The sequence below is a fragment of the Poromitra crassiceps genome (genome assembly GCF_964638095.1).
Source record: "Poromitra crassiceps genome assembly, chromosome: 6".
In the NCBI taxonomy this organism is placed as follows: domain Eukaryota; kingdom Metazoa; phylum Chordata; class Actinopteri; order Beryciformes; family Melamphaidae; genus Poromitra; species Poromitra crassiceps.
In genome coordinates this window covers 54,442,530-54,461,743 of record NC_139627.1, presented here as the reverse complement: position 1 = coordinate 54,461,743, position 19,214 = coordinate 54,442,530, and the positions used below count along the sequence as shown (strand labels likewise).

The 19,214-nt window shown below is 42.6% G+C and overlaps 2 protein-coding genes across 2 annotated transcripts in view; both read left to right on the top strand.

Annotated features, from left to right (window-relative positions):
• Positions 1-887: 887 nt before the first annotated feature.
• Positions 888-3,446, top strand: LOC310778897 (5-hydroxyisourate hydrolase-like; the record flags this gene model as incomplete). The annotated part of the gene is made up of 3 exons (XM_083639362.1): positions 888-1,024; positions 1,473-1,608; positions 3,357-3,446. The coding sequence occupies 3 exons, from the start codon at positions 888-890 to the stop codon at positions 3,444-3,446; spliced, it is 363 nt and encodes a 120-aa protein (XP_083495488.1).
• A 12,012-nt stretch (positions 3,447-15,458) lies between these two features.
• LOC310777979 (calpain-2 catalytic subunit-like) overlaps positions 15,459-19,214 on the top strand; it is a 61,091-nt gene continuing 57,335 nt past the window's right edge. Inside the window, exon 1 of the mRNA XM_083638309.1 lies at positions 15,459-15,545. The gene's annotated coding sequence lies outside the window, so the exon portion shown is untranslated. The remainder of the gene's footprint in view (positions 15,546-19,214) is intronic.

The following is a 19,214-nucleotide window of genomic DNA, read 5'->3' as shown; positions in this document are numbered from 1 at the left end:
AATGTATTTTCCTTGCATGAACATGCACTTTATTATACAGCCTAAAAACAGTATAACTCACCAAATGGAGCCCTGGGCTGTCAAGACATCATCGACTTTCTTTCTTTCTTTCTTTCTTTCTTTCTTTTGTCGCGTGGCTGCTGTATATACAGTATACTGTATTGTATACTGTATATAATACAATATACTGTATACAATACAGTATACAGTATATACAGTATATACAGTATTGTATACTGTATTGTATACAGTATATACTGTACACAGTATATACTGTATTGTATACAGTATATACTGTATACACTGTATATATACTGTATAAAGTGCAGATACTGTATACAGTATATTCCTGTATACTCCTTTGCAGAAAGCGCGTTTAAAGCTACACTAGGTAAGATGTTTTATGTAAAAACCCAGTCGTGTTCTCCGTCTAAATCTGCAATTGTGTCCTAATTAAATTGCGCTGTTGGTTTTGCTCACACAGGAAGTGACTGATCCAAACTGAAAGCCGCTGTCTAAGAGTTTACATTCGGTGATTTTGGCCACCTCTCATCACTCGCCACTACAAGGACCTCTGGGTAATGAAGTCTTCAAAACTCAAACAGTTATACCTTGGTTGCATGTTGGGCCACCAAGTGTGCAAAAGCTCCTAATGCAGCTGTGAAGGTGCAGTAAGGTCTGACCACATTACAGAGGTGGAGTAGGTCCCAGTTGGACTGCGATTGATAACGGGATATGATGAACTTGTAACTTTTACCTTTCTGTCCCTCACAGGCTGCCATGAGCTACCAGAGGCCTGCTGTGCTGATGATGTTGCAGCTCCTTGATTTCTGATAGAAGGCGTTAAAAGTAATCGATTACTCACTCGCTTTCAGACTGTTGCTGTGATGAGTGGCCACGCCCCTTCCTGCGCCCTCACCACCCACGTCCTGAACAGCGCCGACGGGGTCCCGGCGGCCCAGCTGGCGCTCAGTCTGCACCACCTCGACTCCGACCTGCTGCTCTGGAACCTGCTGACAGTTGGGTACGATACGATACGATACGTTACAATACAATATGATACAATGCCAAAAGTCATATACTTTTCGGGATCTGGGAAGAAAATATTTTCTTTTGTGATGTCAGATCCACTGGTCTGATTTTGATGAAACTTGGATGGACAAAGCAGTTTGGCACTGAGAATAATATCTAGCATGCACATGCATAACACTGATTGGCCTGATAGGGGTGCTAAGGTACTCTTTTTTTTTTTTACTTGAATGCGACTCCCTTCTTGAATAGTACATTTTCATGGCTGTGTTGTTGTCTGTCAGCCACTTTGGAAATGTTTTGAAAGTGCTGGTCTGGTCTTGAGAATGATGATGTATTATGATGTGATGAGGTAAGACACAGGCTTTCTTTTCCTCCTGATGAGAGAAAATGAGGTTTGTACTGAGTGACAGTAAACATTCACATTGTCTCCTGATCTTTAGGACTACAAATGAAGATGGCCGCTGTCCAGGACTGGTCAACAGAGAGGCTTTCAGGCCCGGCATGTACAAGCTCCGCTTTGAGACCGGCAGCTACTGGCAGAGCCGCGGACAAACCTCCTTCTACCCGTATGTGGAGGTGAGACTCACTAAGGCTGTTCAGACCTGGCACTGACCCGGCCCAGCTCGGATCTTTGGTGTTCCGATCTGAGTAAAGTATACAGGTCTGAACGCACCCAATGCGCAGTGAAACCCAACCGCCTCAGGCCACCTTCGCAGGTGAGCTGGCTCGCATCAGCTCCAATTCATGTGTATCTGAACGGGACGCATTCAGGACCGCCTACTATACTGACCACCTCTGCATAATCTTCACTGTCACTCTCTGCTTCCAGGCTGCACATACACTGCTAAACCCTACAGCACTTCTGTGGGTTTGCTGCCATCTAGTGGTTCAAAGCGTGACATTGCAATTGTCATTATGTGCCTATTGTACTTTATGGAAGGTTTGGTATGGGTCAGTGTTGGGGGTAACTCATTACAAAAGTAACATATTACATGTAATATATTACTTTTAGCAGTAACTCAGTAATATAACTTATTACTTATACGATTTAAGTAATATTATACCAGTTACTTTGTCAAGTAACTCAAGTTACAAATTGAGTTACATTTTATTAAAGGCCGGCTTTACCGTGGGGAATATGAATATATATTAATTCTTAAAAAATCTTAAATTTCGAATCCGTTGAAATTTTTGAAATTGCTTGTTCACAGCCAGAGAAAAAAAAAATGAAAAAAAAAAAAAAAAAAAAAATGGGCCAGGTGACGCGTTTCGACGCGAAACGCGTCACCTGGCCCAATTTTTTTTTTTTTTTTTTTTTTTTTTTTTTCATTTATTTTTTTCTCTGGCTGTGAACAAGCAATTTCAAAAATTTCAACGGATTCGAAATTTAAGATTTTTTAAGAATTAATATATATTCATATTCCCCACGGTAAAGCCGGCCTTTAAATCAAAGCACATATTTAAAAAAGATACAATCATTTCCTAATCAAATGGTGTGTTTTTATGCAAATGACCACTATAGATGACAATAACAAAGGAAAAGAATAACATTTAGAATTTTGGATTGTTTACACTGACTTCAAGGCGGTTGAAATTATTTTTCGGGATGGTTCCGGGGCGGCTATGTCATTCTGCTGCTGCTGTTGTTTTGGTAAAAGTAATGCAAAAGTAGTGTAATAAGTAACGAGTTACTCTACACACAGACAGTAATATTGTAAAGTAACTTATTACTTTCAAATGAAAGTAACTAGTAATATGTAGTATATTACATTTTGAAAGTAACTTGCCCAACACTGGTATGGGTACACTGTAGGGCAGGCTATAGAAGGGCTTAGTTCTGGGGTGTCAAACATATGGCCCGGAGCCCAGAAATGGCCCACCAGTCGGTCCAATCGGGCCCACAGGATGACTTTGCAAAGTGTGGAAATTGTATTGATGTTCTTTGTCTGGCCCACCTGAGAGCAGATTGGGTCACATGTGGCCCGTGAACTCAAATGAGTTTGACAGCCGTGATTTAGTTACTCTTTACTTCCATCTGATCGCTCCACACTTGAATCTGTTTTTCGCTCAGCACCAAAAGTTTCCTCTCAGCTGATTTTGAGTTTAGTGACGATAAATAATTGATCATGCTGACCAAATAATAATATCTAGTCAGTCATCGGTCAGAAGTGTAATTGATGTTAGTGAGTTTTGTGTGCTGCTCCCGCAGTCCTTGCTTTCATTTTGAATGGAAAAACTTAACCTGTTTTGGAGGGTGATTTCTCTGCCTCACTGATTCATTTCTCCACCATCAGCACCTTTTATTCTTCTGATTTATGGTCCAGGTCGTCTTCACCATCACTGACCCGGAGCAGAGGTTCCACGTTCCTCTGCTGCTGAGCCGCTTCTCCTACAGCACCTACAGAGGCAGCTGATCCAGAGGACATGCTGTATCTTCTGACGACACACTATCCACTTCAGACCAGGTTCCTCCTCCAGTAAAGGATTTTGGTCCAACAGCAGGAACTGCTCTGGACATTTCTACCTGTTGGTCTCGTGAATGAAAGGTTTAGCTTCTATTTCTAGGTCGAAATTGTTTAGTTTAGCTTTCTACTCCCACTCCCACAGTCACCACCAGTCCCAGTCCTCTTAACAGACTCCCACAGTCACCACCAGTCCCAGTCCTCTTAACAGACTCCCACAGTCACCACCAGTCCCAGTCCTCTTAACAGACTCCCACAGTCACCACCAGTCCCAGTCCTCTTAACAGACTCCCACAGTCACCACCAGTCCCAGTCCTCATAACAGACTCCCACAGTCACCACCAGTGCCAGTCCTCTTTAACAGACTCCCACAGTCACCACCAGTGCCAGTCCTCTTAACAGACTCCCACAGTCACCACCAGTCCCAGTCCTCTTAACAGACTCCCAAAGTCACCACCAGTCCCAGTCCTCTTAACAGACTCCTAAAGTCACCACCAGTCCCAGTCCTCTTAACAGACTCCCACAGTCACCACCAGTCCCAGTCCTCTTAACAGACTCCTAAAGTCACCACCAGTGCCAGTCCTCTTTAACAGACTCCCACAGTCACCACCAGTCCCAGTCCTCTTAACAGACTCCTAAAGTCACCACCAGTCCCAGTCCTCTTAACAGACTCCCACAGTCACCACCAGTGCCAGTCCTCTTTAACAGACTCCCACAGTCACCACCAGTCCCAGTCCTCTTAACAGACTCCCACAGTCACCACCAGTCCCAGTCCTCTTAACACTTTAAGTGCCACGGCCCTTGGGCAAAAGGTTGCTTGCTGTGCCACATAGGCCGCAATGCATTTTAAAACAGTCATATCATTTCTTTAATAATTACTATGTAAACACTGAACACGCACAAATAACGATGAGACTCTCTTCTATCACCTGCAAAAAAAAGTTTATTGATCCCATTTTCCGTTCTTTAGTTATGAGCCGGAGAAGATAGCTTGATTGAACGAAAAACAGAGCTTTTTTTCTACGAGCTGAGATAATGAGCCTTTTGTGAAATTAAACATTTCAAGCACATCACTGACTCTGAAGCTAATTTTCTGATGTAGTCACACCTCAAAAATAATTTCCTTCAATAAAACAGTGAAGGCAAGGGAATTTTGTTTGGAAGAATAATATTTTTAGCTGAAACCAGCAGCGCTGGCGCCTGCATGCGCTGCTGGTTGCAGCTTCTTGCTGATCTTTTGCTGCTGGTGGGCATCGGATATTCTGGCTTGCGTTTGCCAACCCTGTCCTGCTGTCTGGGTCTGTGTTGTGTACTTGGCTCTGCGTGCCCACCTCCCCCCCTCCTCCCCCCCCCCCCCCCCCCCGTTGTGGGAGGAGTGTCTCTCTGCTCTGCTGTTTTCTCTGCCTGTGCTCAGCACTGAAAAAGTCCGCTAGATCCTGCTTTTTTACAGCCGCGTGTACCAGCTCCCATGCTTCAAGTTGAGAATAATAACAAATCCACGGCTGATCATGCAAATGGGTGTTGCAGCGGACACGGAGGCTGTTGCAGCGGACACCGAGGTGCTCAATTGTGATAGCAGATTGGCTGCTGCAGGGGCACAGCTAAACGTTGCTTCAATGAAGCAGCTGCATACGGACGGATGCGATGCGATTTCCTGCTTTTCCCCAACGACATGGGGACTTCTTCTGTGTGTTTCACTCCACGTTCTCTCATCTGGAGAGCGCTGTCGCCACCTAAGGGTTCTGTAAAATAGGTTAGACACATTCAATACCTCTGATATTGTAAGAGGCGATGTAAGAGGCATAGATCGACACCCCCCCGTCAAAAAAAAAAAATTGAGTTATTGACGCCATTTGGCGTCGCTGGCACTCTACGGTAAATTTCTAATGACGCCATATGGCGTCGCTGGCACTGAATGTGTTAACAGACTCCTAAAGTCACCACCAGTCCCAGTCCTCTTAACAGACTCCCACAGTCACCACCAGTCCCAGTCCTCTTAACAGACTCCTAAAGTCACCACCAGTCCCAGTCCTCTTAACAGACTCCTAAAGTCACCACCAGTCCCAGTCCTCTTAACAGACTCCCACAGTCACCACCAGTCCCAGTCCTCTTAACAGACTCCCACAGTCACCACCAGTCCCAGTCCTCTTAACAGACTCCCACAGTCACCACCAGTCCCAGTCCTCTTAACAGACTCCTAAAGTCACCACCAGTCCCAGTCCTCTTAACAGACTCCTAAAGTCACCACCAGTCCCAGTCCTCTTAACAGACTCCTAAAGTCACCACCAGTCCCAGTCCTCTTAACAGACTCAAACAAGACTATAGACCAAATCAGCGGGATGTTTACATTTACTTCCGGGTACCCCTGAGGTCCACACATTATAATGGCGGTGGACGGCACAAACTGACATGTTGAAGACAAAAACAGACAAAGAAGACAAAAATGGTTCGTCCGTGTTGTGTTGTTGTTTAATATCATTCATAACAACACTTTCACTAACGTTAGTGGAGACCAGACTAGCTAATTTACCTGTTGGACCAGACTAGAGTAGACTTGAAGCTAAATTAAATTGACCTGGCGTCAGTAGCTCTGTCTGTACCAGGCTCTTTCTCGCCGAGAAGAGCCTGGTGACGCGAGGTTACTCTGTCTGTAACGTAAAAAAACAGCGAGTTTGACAGTCAAACAAACGTTATTAGCTAGCTAACACTACATAAAACAAACACAGAAGAAAGGCTAGATACGTCGGACAAGCATGTTTACCAACCGTTTAACCATTTAAATTGAAAGTAGTCGGCCGAAAACAACGAGAGGGTTTGACAGCATTTATATGACAACACGCACATTTAAACCTGCCGCCTTTCCCAAGTGGTACCCGGAAGTACATTTGTTTACATGGTGACGTCACGGTGATTTGGTCTATTGGACAAACAACCAAACAAAAACAATGCATTCAGCTCCTATCCTGATAAGCCTAATGACACTGGGGTAAAAAGTTATTAAAGTCAAGTCAAGTCAAGTCAAGTCAAGTTTATTTGTATAGCACATTTCATACACAGAGGCAATTCAAAGTGCTTCACATAAAATGGTTGACAGGAAAAGAAAAGAAAAGAAGAGAATAAAATGGACATTTAAAAGCATCACAACAAAACTTTAAAAAAAGAGTATAAAAAATGCATTAAGCAAACAGGCGCAGCAGTTGCAGAAAGAGCTAAAAACTTATAGAGGACTCATTGGGTTTGCATAGTAGCTGTCAGCAGTTAAAAGCGACGGTAAACATAAAAGTCAAACTCTGTATGTGGTTGCCATATTTTGGGGATGTCTAAGAATCTGCCTTTGCTCTTGTAGTAAATGTTATCCAACGTATGGTAGCTTGAGAGTTCATTCCACCAGTGAACTACAGCTGGGGGATTGGATGCTTTCCAATTTAAAGTTATGCATTTCCTAGCTGCCAACAGGGCAAGATCTATGTATTTACTTTGAATGCATTGTTTTTGTTTGGTTGTTTGTCCAATAGTCTTGTTTGTTCTTGGATTATTGTGTATCTTATGCAGTTTTCTTGTTTTGTTTTGTTGTGTTTTGATGTTCTTTGTGGGGGATATGGGATATGATAGTCCATGTATGTCGTGTAAATACCTCATGTTATTTCTTAAAGATTAAAAAGAAAAAAAAAATGTAAACGACTAAGCACAGTGTCGACTAGTGGTTTTACTAGTCGACTAGTCTGTGAATGCCCTACTTGCTGATGGTGTATTATTATTTATTAATGATGTAGTAATACTTATTGATGATGTAGTAATACTTATTGATGATGTAGTAATACTTATTGATGATGATGTAGTAATAATTACCAATGATGTAATAATACTCATCAATGGTGCAATGACACTTACTGGTGAAGTTATTTATTGATGATCTAATAATGTGATCTTGCCATAACAGACAGATTGTTCATGTTAACATTAAAGACCTGTCCTTTTATTCTTGTGTCTCTTTTTTGAATACTTTTTTTGGGGGGCGGGGGTATTCATTAACCGACATCACATGCTCATTTGCATATTTGCATATCTGAAATCTCACTGCATACCTCTCCAGCAATGTATATGTTGAATGTTCTGTATTTATGTTGTCATATGTCTGTCTATGTACTGTAATGTCTCATGCTGACACAATATTCATGTGCTATAACAATTGCTGTACCGAAAGCAAATTCTGCAAACTTTGTTGTGCAGTCCTTAATAAATGAATCTGAATCTGAATCTGAATCTCTGACCTGATATATAAAGCGTTTCACTGGAATCCTGTTGCTAGGAAACAGTTTGAAACCATTCCCCATTCATTTTTCCATTGATGTTTTATAAAATCCTTATAAACAGTTTGACTGGTCCACTGCATCTGGTCTTGGTCATTAGACTATCTATGTGTTCTTCCTTGGCCCATGCTACACCCTCCCACCAAGTTTCATGAAAATGAGCCCAGTAGTTTTGCTGTAATCCTGCTAACAGACAAACGGCACCAAAAACATAACCTCCTTTTTTATTAGTGTTTATTTTTTCTGATTCTCCACCCCCCCCCCCCCCCCATTTTCTCGCCAGTACTTTGCCAATTTCCCCCTGCTGCTCCACCCTCTGCCAATCTGGGGAGAGCCGTAAAGTAGCACCATGCATCCTCCGACACATGCACAGTTGCCAGCCGCTTCTTTTCACCTGACAGCGGGGAGCTTCACCAGCAGGACGTAGCAGGTCTGACCGACCAGAGGAGGCACTAGTGCAGCGACCAGGACACATGCCCCTAATCCGGCTTCCCACCCTCAGGCACAGCCAGTCGTGCCTGTATGGACGCCCGACCAAGCCGGAGGTAACACGTGGGTGTGAAATTGTTGGTAGGCAGAAAATGTACCGCTACACTACACTAAGCTAAACTAAGCTAAGCTAGACTACCCGGACACCCCGAAAACATCACCTCCTTGGTGGAGGTAATTATGTTTTAAGGGAGAAACGAAAAGAGAAATGAAAATGATCAAGCTGCTTTTACCTGCGTCCATAATCCTGTCAACAGTCAAACAGACGGACAGACAGACAGACAGGCAGACAGACAGGCAGACAGACAGACAGACAGACAGACAGGCAGACAGGCAGGCAGACAGGCAGGCAGACAGACAGGCAGGCAGACAGACAGACAGACAGACAGACAGACAGACACACAGACAGACAGACAGACAGGCAGGCAGACAGACAGACAGGCAGGCAGACAGACAGACAGACAGACAGACAGACAGACAGACAGACAGACAGGCAGGCAGGCAGACAGACAGACAGACAGACAGACAGACAGGCAGGCAGACAGACAGACAGACAGACAGACAGACAGGCAGGCAGGCAGACACACAGACAGACAGACAGGCAGGCAGGCAGACAGACAGACAGACAGACAGACAGACAGACAGACAGACAGTCAAATGGCACAGACAAAACATAACCTCCTTGGCAGAGGTAATGATAAAAATGCTGTATTGTAGAACAATAAAGTAGGCTAATGACAGATTATGCATTTCAAAGATGGAAAATAATAAGAAAAAACATAATCTTTGCTGTTTTAAAGAAGCATTATGGGCATTAGTATCTATTTCCGAGTGTTCCGAGTGAGCTGCACCTGAACACACCATGAGCCCACGCTTTAGCGTACAAAGCGATGTAGACAATGGATTTTAACTTAAGTGCAGATAGCAGCGCGACCGCGCTTCTCCAAAGCACGTATGGCGTGACTGCAGTAATCTGCTGGTATTTGGCCTCTATAAACAAACAGCTTACCTCCCAACCCTGTACTGTCAAACTCAGTCCCCGCTGCTTTGTCCTGCACTCGATTGGCTACCAAAGGTCACCTGTTGATTAATGAATTGAATTCCATCAGCACTTCTGACTTCAAAGCACAGCAAACAACCTTATCTTTGCCAATCCTTCCACGCATAGGCGTCAATTTGGTATGGCAAAGGTATGGCAGCCGCTTCAAACAAATGGTACAAGATACCGTGAAGCCATCTTAAATAGGGAGTGGCTGTATAGTGTCACAGCCAATCACAGTTCCCCACATGACACAGGCTATGAGGCATCACAAGACAATCATTTGTAAAAAGTATAGACAGCTGAATGATGCATGAAGAACAATATATAGAAACACTATTATCAAATAATTATAAAGTGTGTTATCAATAAGGAGAGGCTCACAGAAATAGGCAATATATAGGGACACACATCCATATGTTAAACAACAATAATCAGATAGATAATTACACTCAGACCAGACTGCCTCCAATTAGACCTGAAAGCGGGTTCCTGGAGGTAGCTAGCAATGCCTGCAACAGCTACATTTGTAAAGGAGCCCCACAAAAAACACATCAAGAAATCAATATTACAGATATAAATAGAGGTACAATTCGGAACCAACAATAATCAATAAAATTATCCATATTCTGTAGGCCAGTGGTTCTCAACCTTTTTACACCAAGTACCCCCTGAGAAATTAGTTGGCTCTCAAAGTACCACCATTTGACCGACGTTCAAATACAGTCTATTCAGCTGCACAGTTTACGCAGGAGGCACATTTATTCCTAATAACATGATTTATTGTTAACTTTTGTCAGCCACAGCCACTATGTACAAAGGGGTAGCACTAGAACTAGCAAACTCTTCCACACAATTCTCATACAATGCACCTCAGTAAATGAGAACATAACCTTATCATTCTCACACAGCAAGTGAGAAAATTGAGAACTTTATTTCAGCGTGTACTTCAAACACTCTCTCTCTCTCTCACACTCTCTCACACACACACACACACACACACACACACACACACACACACACACACACACACACACACACACACACACAGCAAACAATTGTAGCCTACTTCAAACATTCAAACACATACATACAGAGCATGTTGATGTCCATTGACAACTCACATAAGCCTAACGTGAAGGTTGTGCCTGTCTCTGTGAATTTGGATTGATTGATTGCTTTATTCCAGCCTGCTTCTGTATTTGGTTTTGATGGCAGCAAGTGAACAGAAGCCTTTCTCGCACAGATATGTGGTCGCAAAAGGAAGGAGAAAGTGCACAGCTTTGTCAGACAGGGCAGGGTATTCTCTGTGTTGCTTTATCCAAAAGTCCAACAACTTTCTGAAAGCAGGCTTCAGTGTTTCATCACAAGACAACTCTATTAAACTCTCCTGCTCAGCCCGCACTGTTGGCTGGGCTCTTCCTCCGTCTCACCACAGCTGAATCCAAACCTAATTGCGTCGTTTGTTTGTGGATTCCCCACTTGCGCTGCTGACGGAGCCACTAGCAGCACATGTGACACTCGGTACAGCGCTGCTAACGCTATTAGCGTTATCACTGGAAGGCGTCGTGGCTGCAAACCGCTCTTGCGCTTCTGGCTTTTGTGCTCGTTTCACTGACCTGTCCTCCTCGTTCACTTGTTAAACTTCATTGCTGTGGGACTCCTCCACACGTCTCTTTCCAGTTCGTTTTCAGACAATTTTGCAACATGCCTGCTTTCTTGTAATCAATAGCTTCTTGCTTGTAACGTTAGTGTACGCGCAACAGGTAGTAGTGTCGGTCAGAAACAATTTTTTATTTTGTTCCTAAATCTAAAAACAACAATGTGGAAGTTATTTTAAACCCCATTTACATTCTCAAGCTTATTTTCATTAATAGTAGCCTAGTATTTTGATAGTATTAGGCTACTGTACAACATGTTTTAATGTTGGTTTTATTTCACATAAAATAACATCGAGATTCCAGGGATCCCTCCGAGTACCCCCAGCAGGAGGCGCAAGTACGCCCGGGGGTACTCATACCCCAGGTTGAGAATCACTGCGTAGGCTATAGACCAAATCACCTGGATGTTTACATTTACTTCCGGGTACCCCTGGGTCCACACATTATAATGGCGGTGAACGGCACAAACTGACTGTTGAAGACAAAAACAGACAAAGAAGACAAAAATGGTTCGTCCGTGTTGTGTTGTTGTTTAATATCATTCATAACAACACTTTCACTAACGTTAGTGGAGACCAGACTAGCTTATTTAACTGTTGGACCAGACCAGAGTAGACTTGACGCTAAATTAAATTAACGTGGCGTCGGTAGCTCTGTCTGTAACGTTAACGAGTCTGCTCTCGCCGAGAAGAGCCTGGTGACGCGAGGTTACGACTCTGCAAAAAAACAGCGAGTTTGACAGACAAACAAACATTATTAGCTAGCTAACACTACATAAAACAAACACAGAAGAAAGGCTAGATACGTCGGACAAGCATGTTTACCAACCGTTTAACCATTTAAATTGAAAGTAGTCGGCCGAAAACAACGAGAGGGTTTGACAGCATTTATTTGACAACACGCACATTTAAACCTGCCGCCTTCCCCAAGTGGTACCCGGAAGTAAATTTGTTTACATGGTGACGTCACGGTGATTTGGTCTATAGAGACACTGCAAACCACGCCCAAGACGGGGGAAAACACAACCTTATCCAGGTCCCCGCCTCTAGGTGGCAGGGTGACCTGTTCCATACCACAGAAACGTACGGTGGTGTATATATATAGAGAGAGAGAGAGAGAGAGAGAGAGAGAGAGAGAGAGAGAGAGAGAGAGAGAGAGAGAGATAGTATGTACAGTATATGTATATATATGCATACATACAGGGCTCTATTCTCCCACAGGCCATCGGCGCTATTACGGGCCTTAACCGCAAAAAAACGTGCCTTGCGCCTGTTTCGGCAAGATAGCAATAGGCTTTAGGCTGCCAAATGCGCTTTAGGCCGAATGGGCGTGGCGCAGTCCCAAAGTGGGCGTGTCGGCGCTAAATACCAGCCTAGTCATATCTTGGGAGCTGGCCTACATTTAGCGCTTTGCGCTTTTCAAAAGCAGGCCTATTCTTTGCCTTCACTGCTTCTTCTCTGTCACCCTTCTCTCTCTCTCTCTCTGAGTTCCCAGCATGCATTGTGTTTCTTCATTTCGCTACTAAATAGCCACCAAATGAGCCAAAATAGATATAAAAGGTAGTTCTAAATTAATGTGTAATGGTAACACAGCCTGCCATTGTCAACATTTCAATATTGGACCAAATAAAACCTCGAAATGAAAACACCACCCTATGTGAAACATATATGTCCTCCTGGGCATATATATACCCCTTGTCGAGTTAACGTGATTTAGAGAAGTAACAGCGGAACGCGCTTCGGAACGCGCTTCTAATGGCATCTGCTATACTGTGATGTCCGTCCAATAACTTGGCCCTATTTCACATTTAGTTTTACAATAAAAACACATTTATGCAATGACTTGACATAATGTAGGGTATATTTATGTGCATCATCCTTCCTGCAGCAGGCGAGAGAAAATGATATCTTTCTGGACAAACTTTCACCAATCTAATAGGGGTGGGAGAAAAAATCGATTCACCTAAGTATCGCGATTTTTAATGTCACGATTTTTTGGATCGATATTTTATTCAAGAATCGATAATCGCAAAAGCAAAAAAAAAAAAAAAAAAAAAAATTTTTTTTTTTTTTTTTTTTTTTCTTTGGTGCCGCAGTCAGGCCACTCACTGAACATCAGGCCAGGTGCCGCCTACTGGTTTACTAGTGGTTGTATTACTTTATTAGTTAGTCTGAAGTAATAATTACACTTCAGGGTTAAAGTGGGTGCATCTCATTGTAAAATTGGACTTGGCCCAAATTAGGCTTCAAACGGCCCAAATTGGGCTTCAAACGACCGACATTGAGCTTCAAACGGCCCAAATTTCACGCGCGTCGGCCCATATCGGCCTGGCCTGCTTGGTATCTAATGCCCAGCCTGAATTATGATCCCAGTCCGCCCCTGTTTTTAACTATATCGCCCAGCCCTACTCATGATATACAGTCTCTAGTGTATGATTCAACTTTTCCCATGTTCTAATCTAGTGTAAAAAAGCAAACAAACTGAAAAAAGAAAAGAAAAAAAGAAACAAAAATCGCAATAAATCGTAATATCGAATCGCAATAATCGTAGAATCGCAATACTTAAGAATCGCAATATAAATCGAATCGGCACCCAAGTATCGTGATAGTATCGAATCGGGAGATAAGTGAATCGGCACAGCCCTACAATCTAATAGGCTATATTTTTCTAGCTGATGCATAGAACATTATTTTCACTTTGATCTTGCTATAGTGTAGCGTATTTACATGCTTGCAGTATTGAAACTGCAGTTAGATTGGTTTGAGAAGCATAATAATATGGAATAATAGCCTATAATGCAGACAGACAGGCTGGATGAAGGGAGGGGGGGGGGGGGGGGCAGAGCGTTTGGCTTTCGTCTGGTTTTGCGGGATCACTGGAATTGGAGCTAAAAAGGCAAGCGTGCGATTCGTTTATTGCACTTATCCAATGAGCATGACGGTGCATAATTTTACGCCTAAAAGGCATGGTTGTAATGCTTTGGGCTGCATCTAGCGCCAGCACGACGATATCAAGTGCGCCTTTCCACGCCCACTGCTTTGATCTGCGCCTGCCGCTCGGCCTAGAAACTGCGCCGATGCAACGATAGGGGCCACAGTGTGTATATGTATATATATGCATACATACTGTGTGTATATGTATATATATGCATACATACTGTATGTTTGTGTTGAATTGTTTACACACCATGCAAGATTGTTGTTTTTAGTGTCTTATAAGCCCATGCGGGCTGGGCACCTTGTGTGCATGACACTTGTATAAAATATCGATCTATCTATATATATATATATATATATATACACTAATTGACACTTGAATGTCTATTATATATAAATGTATTATGTATACCGATATATGTGTGTGTGTATATATATACATATACGTGTGTATATATGAAGAGTTCATTTGCAAAATCAGGTAAACGCCATTCTTAAAATGAACAAACAACATCTGTTTGATACTCCCTGGAGTGCACATAGAAAACATTATTGAGGTGATTTATGTGAAAATTACCAGATGAATATGTTTTAGTTATGATTGACAATTTAAAAAAATCCCAAAAATAAATAAAATACAGTACTATAAATACATCAATATATAAAATAAAATGATACAAAATCCAAACGGAGATATCTGTTTTTGCAAATTAACTCTTCATATGTATACACACACACACACACACACACACACACACACACACACACACACACACACACACACACACACACACACACAAGACACTTGAATGTCTATTTGACATTTTCCCCCCTAGAATTCTGCTTTTTAAACGAGCTATTTATTATTGATAAAGTTATGACTAAAACCAATATTAATCGAATGCAGAGGCAATTGTGTAGCCTATAACAAGAAGATACATTTCTTACATGGAGCCTACAGCCTAATGCTGATGTGGCCCGTGATGAAATAGAGTTTGACACAGTATAGCCTAGCTTCATAATGCCTTTTTGTGGTCTAATAGTCATTTCATGCATTTGATTTGAAGTTGTGCATCTTGGTTTACAGGGTTTTTCCTGCATGCCTTCAACAGCTGCTCAGTGAAAATAAACATTGCCAAAACAACAAGCAGGTCCAGTCAGTCCAGATTGAGATAGGCTCTGTAGTTAGATACAGGTTACAGCAGTGGAAACTGACACTTAAGTCTCTTTCACATATCCTTATCATGTTTTCTCTATATTTCAGTCTGTCTGTCTGTCTATCTATCTATCTATCTATCTATCTATCTATCTATCTATCTATCTACAGTATCTATCTACCTATCTAACACTAGCCAGTCTAGCCTACATGTACAATGGATAATAACGCACTCGGCTTCATCTGGAGACAAATTGTGTGTGGGAAATGTTTGGAAAGCCAAAGTAGCCACACCTTGCTGGTGGACGTCACAGCCTCCCTCAGATGGATATAACACAGACTCACCTCCTCTCCTCCAGCCTACTGAACCAGACTCCTGGTTACACAGACTCACCTCCTCTCCTCCAGCCTACTGAACCAGACTCCTGGTTATTCACTCTCTCTGTCTCAAGCCGGTCAGGTAAGATTTTACTTTGGTACCTTGGATGGAGCGCCAGGGGCGGTTTTAGGATCTGGGCGCAGTTGCTCAGGCCCCAATGAGAATATGTCGGGCCGCAGACCCCTTAGGGGCGTCCGGGGCATGCCCCCCCCGGGAGAAAGTTTTGTACATTTTAAAGTAAAAATGAATCAATCTGGTGCATTTGAGAGCAAAATGAAGAGGCTTTTTAGGCTCTTTACTGTTCTGTGGCTTTACAATGATGATTTTCTTGTCTCCCTATATATATTCTGCATACAGGTAGAATGCTGCTTGCTTAAATATAATGATGGCCCATCTATACCAAAATCACTTCCAGGGAAGAACTCAAGTACAAAGTAAATTTTTCTTTGTAGGCATAAACAAAAGTAAAATAATAAAACAAAAGGGAAATTTCCTAAATTTGATTGGAACGATGTTCAGGCAAGACAATACCTATATAAGCCCTAAAGCAGGAGTTTGCAGTCAACTCATTAAAATGAATATGTGGCAGCCATTCAAAATCTATTTGTGGTGTACCGCCATAATTTGTTCCAATGCTTCAATTCACTGTCCATAAATGTTCTGTAAATATACCATAAACCACAATTCAGAATAACAAAGTGCATTAGTTAAAATCTTCCCAAAACAAAACAGCACCTGAAGACCTCATGACCTTGGGGGTGAAACACGTGATGCTGTGTATCAATAACTTTTGAGAATTGGAGATTTGTGCAATGTTGACGAATGTTGACGACTGGATGACAAGAAAAACACACTTATCTTCATGTACCTGGACATCCCATACATTTTTATGTATCTACATTCTGGGTCTAGACTAGATAGTTTAACACATTCACTGCCAACAACGTGTAAACACGTTTTCAGAATCCAGCTGTTGACTGCCAACAACGTGTAAACACGTTTTTGGCATCGATTTTTTTTTTTTAACGGGGGGTTGTGCATCTAACCCTTTTACATATCTTATATAAGTATTGGACGTGTACAACGTGTACAACCCATTCCACCGACCCACTAAGTGGCGACAAGGAAGTAGGAAGGCAAGCAAAAAGCAGTGTGATCCATTTCCATTCTCATGAAAATGGATTGGCGGAGGCGCTTTCGTTTTCGCGTTGATTGCTGGCGGTGCGGGATTGCAAACTTGCATCGTGGATTGCGGATGGAGCACACTTTGAGGCACGCAGCGTAAATATGACCAGAGTCGCAGGGGCTTCATCGGAGCTCTCGGCCAGGGCTCCGGGAGGCGGGCGAGTCCAGCCGGGCTTCCTCAAAGAGCGGCCGCACAGACAGGCTCACACCCGCACAGCAGCAGCAAAGCAAACTGGTGACAAGCGGGGACTGCCCCCTAGTCCGACACCAAATTGGAAACAAATCCCATTCTAAAAGGCTTTTAGAATGGGATTTTCAACCCATTCTTTTTTGTTTCTTTTTCGCTATAATTTAGAGTAATTTAATTTCTATTCAGAAATTTATTTGAGAGGTCGAGAGTATGAGAAAGTGCATTTGCAAAGGTAGGAAAGTGCTTGTGACATGGCGCTGCAGCCAAAAAGAACGCCCACAGGAGGGAGGAGTTGAGCAGAGGGAAGTTTACTGCTGTTATGGAGGAAATTACTGTTCAAAACTATTGTTTAGGTCTTACTGATGCCAAAAATGAATGGTTATAGTGACAGTTCTATCGAATTTCACAAAAAGCCGTTTATCTCTGAATATTTTTTCTGACGCTAAAACCATGCTGTATTCAACTGCTAATGCTTACATAACTACTAACTCTACAAACTAACTCTTTTAGACAGAGAAAGTACACATTCTATTAGTACTTTTGAGATATTGTATGTTCACAAACTCCAAGCAGAAAATAATCCTCGGCTCTTGTAAAATGAGCCACAATCCTCAAAAAACGGCTTGGCAGAAGCTACCTACAGCAAGAAAAAAACGTCTGGCAGTCAATGTGTTAACAAGGCTGTGATTATCCGAGAGCTCACAATACCGGTAGTAAAAAAAAAAAAAAAAAGTATCACATTTCGAAATGGTCACTATGAAGCCATATTTCATCACACATTAATGTGATTGGAGCTTTGTAGCAATACCCAATTTTTATAATTCCACGGCTGTTTTGGTACCAGTGTGCAGAAATTTACCTGACACAGCCAGATGGGGCTGGTATTGTTTTCACAAACCGCACATCCATCTGGGTCTGGCCTGACCAGAGCCGATGTCACGTAAAAAACACCCCTACTTGGCAGGTGATTGGATGAAGCGTCGGTCTATCACCATCTGGGATATGACGTAGTAGCTCGGAGCCAACTGTTTACAAGCTAGCTAGCAACAAGCTCTTGGGTGCAATCATTACTTGACTGTTCAATTTGCCATTCAAAAGAATGAAGAACTGCTGATGTCCAATGCTTTTGTTAGCATGGAGGTAGGCGGTGTTTGTTGTTTTAGCACCTTAAATGTAATCTTACCGATTGACTGGCCTGCATGCCTGTGTTGGCATACGTTAGCAACATTACCGAGTTACGCTACCTCGGCAATAACGTTAGTTAACTAACTAACTTAAATGAAATATTATAAAGGGATTCAGATTTGAACAGATATAGATAGTATTAACAGATATAAACAGTATTAACATAGTATAGTATAAACAGACTTGTCAGCTAGGTGAGGTGCTTAAGTTTGCTGTTTACAGATTATGTACAGGGTCAGGGTGCATCAGAGGTAGCAAAAGTAAGTGAGCTTGGTGTTGACATGGTTTGCAGATAAGTGACATCAGAGTAATAACATATGTACAGTGATAAGGTGATGGTAATGAGATAACAGAGTAACACAATATGTACAGTGGAAAGGTGCCCGATAGTAGCAGCAGAGTAATGAGCTTTAGTATTGCACATAGGGTTGCGATAAATTATGTTTACCAATAATCAGTGACACATTAAATTGCTAGATTTTTAACGGAGCTTGGCATGTCCAGCCAAGGTGGCTTGGCATAGCCCCGGCCCCCGGCTGGGGCAATGCCTGCTAAAATTGAAAATCCAAATTAGCGATATTTAAATAAACTGACCTCATAACAGGAATCTACAGTTTTTTGTCTACTACAAATTTTAAAAGTTCATAGTGGCATATTAGCATAACTATCAGCATTAGCATCAGCTAATGCTAACTTAGCATTAGCCAGTACCCAACATTATGTGTGTACCGTATATTTTGATTTGCGAGTCAGTGGTCGCCCCCCCCGCCATTTTTTGTTTGTTGGCTCCACAGCACGCCCCACTTAAAACGAGTTCCCACGGGCCTGGCCTGGCGCGTCTTATGCAGACGGTGAAGGGCCGTGTCGGAGTTTGATGCCCGGGGAATGAGGATGGCCTGAAAGTACAGACAAAATACAGCTGTGTAAGCTGCATCTGAAGCCTGCTACTGCTTCTAGTTTGCACAAAAGCTTTTTGTTCTGCTCCACCCATGGTCATCTGCCAACAACCCACCTGCATGTTGTGCTGGCTGCACATTTGCACAGGAGAGACGTTTACATGCACAGATCTCAAATCTTTCCAATGTGAAAACTAACCGTCACTGCTATTCTCATGTGATGCACTCTGCCAATCTGCTGGTATTTGCCCTCTATAAACAAACAGCTTACCTCCCAACCCTGTACTGTCAAAC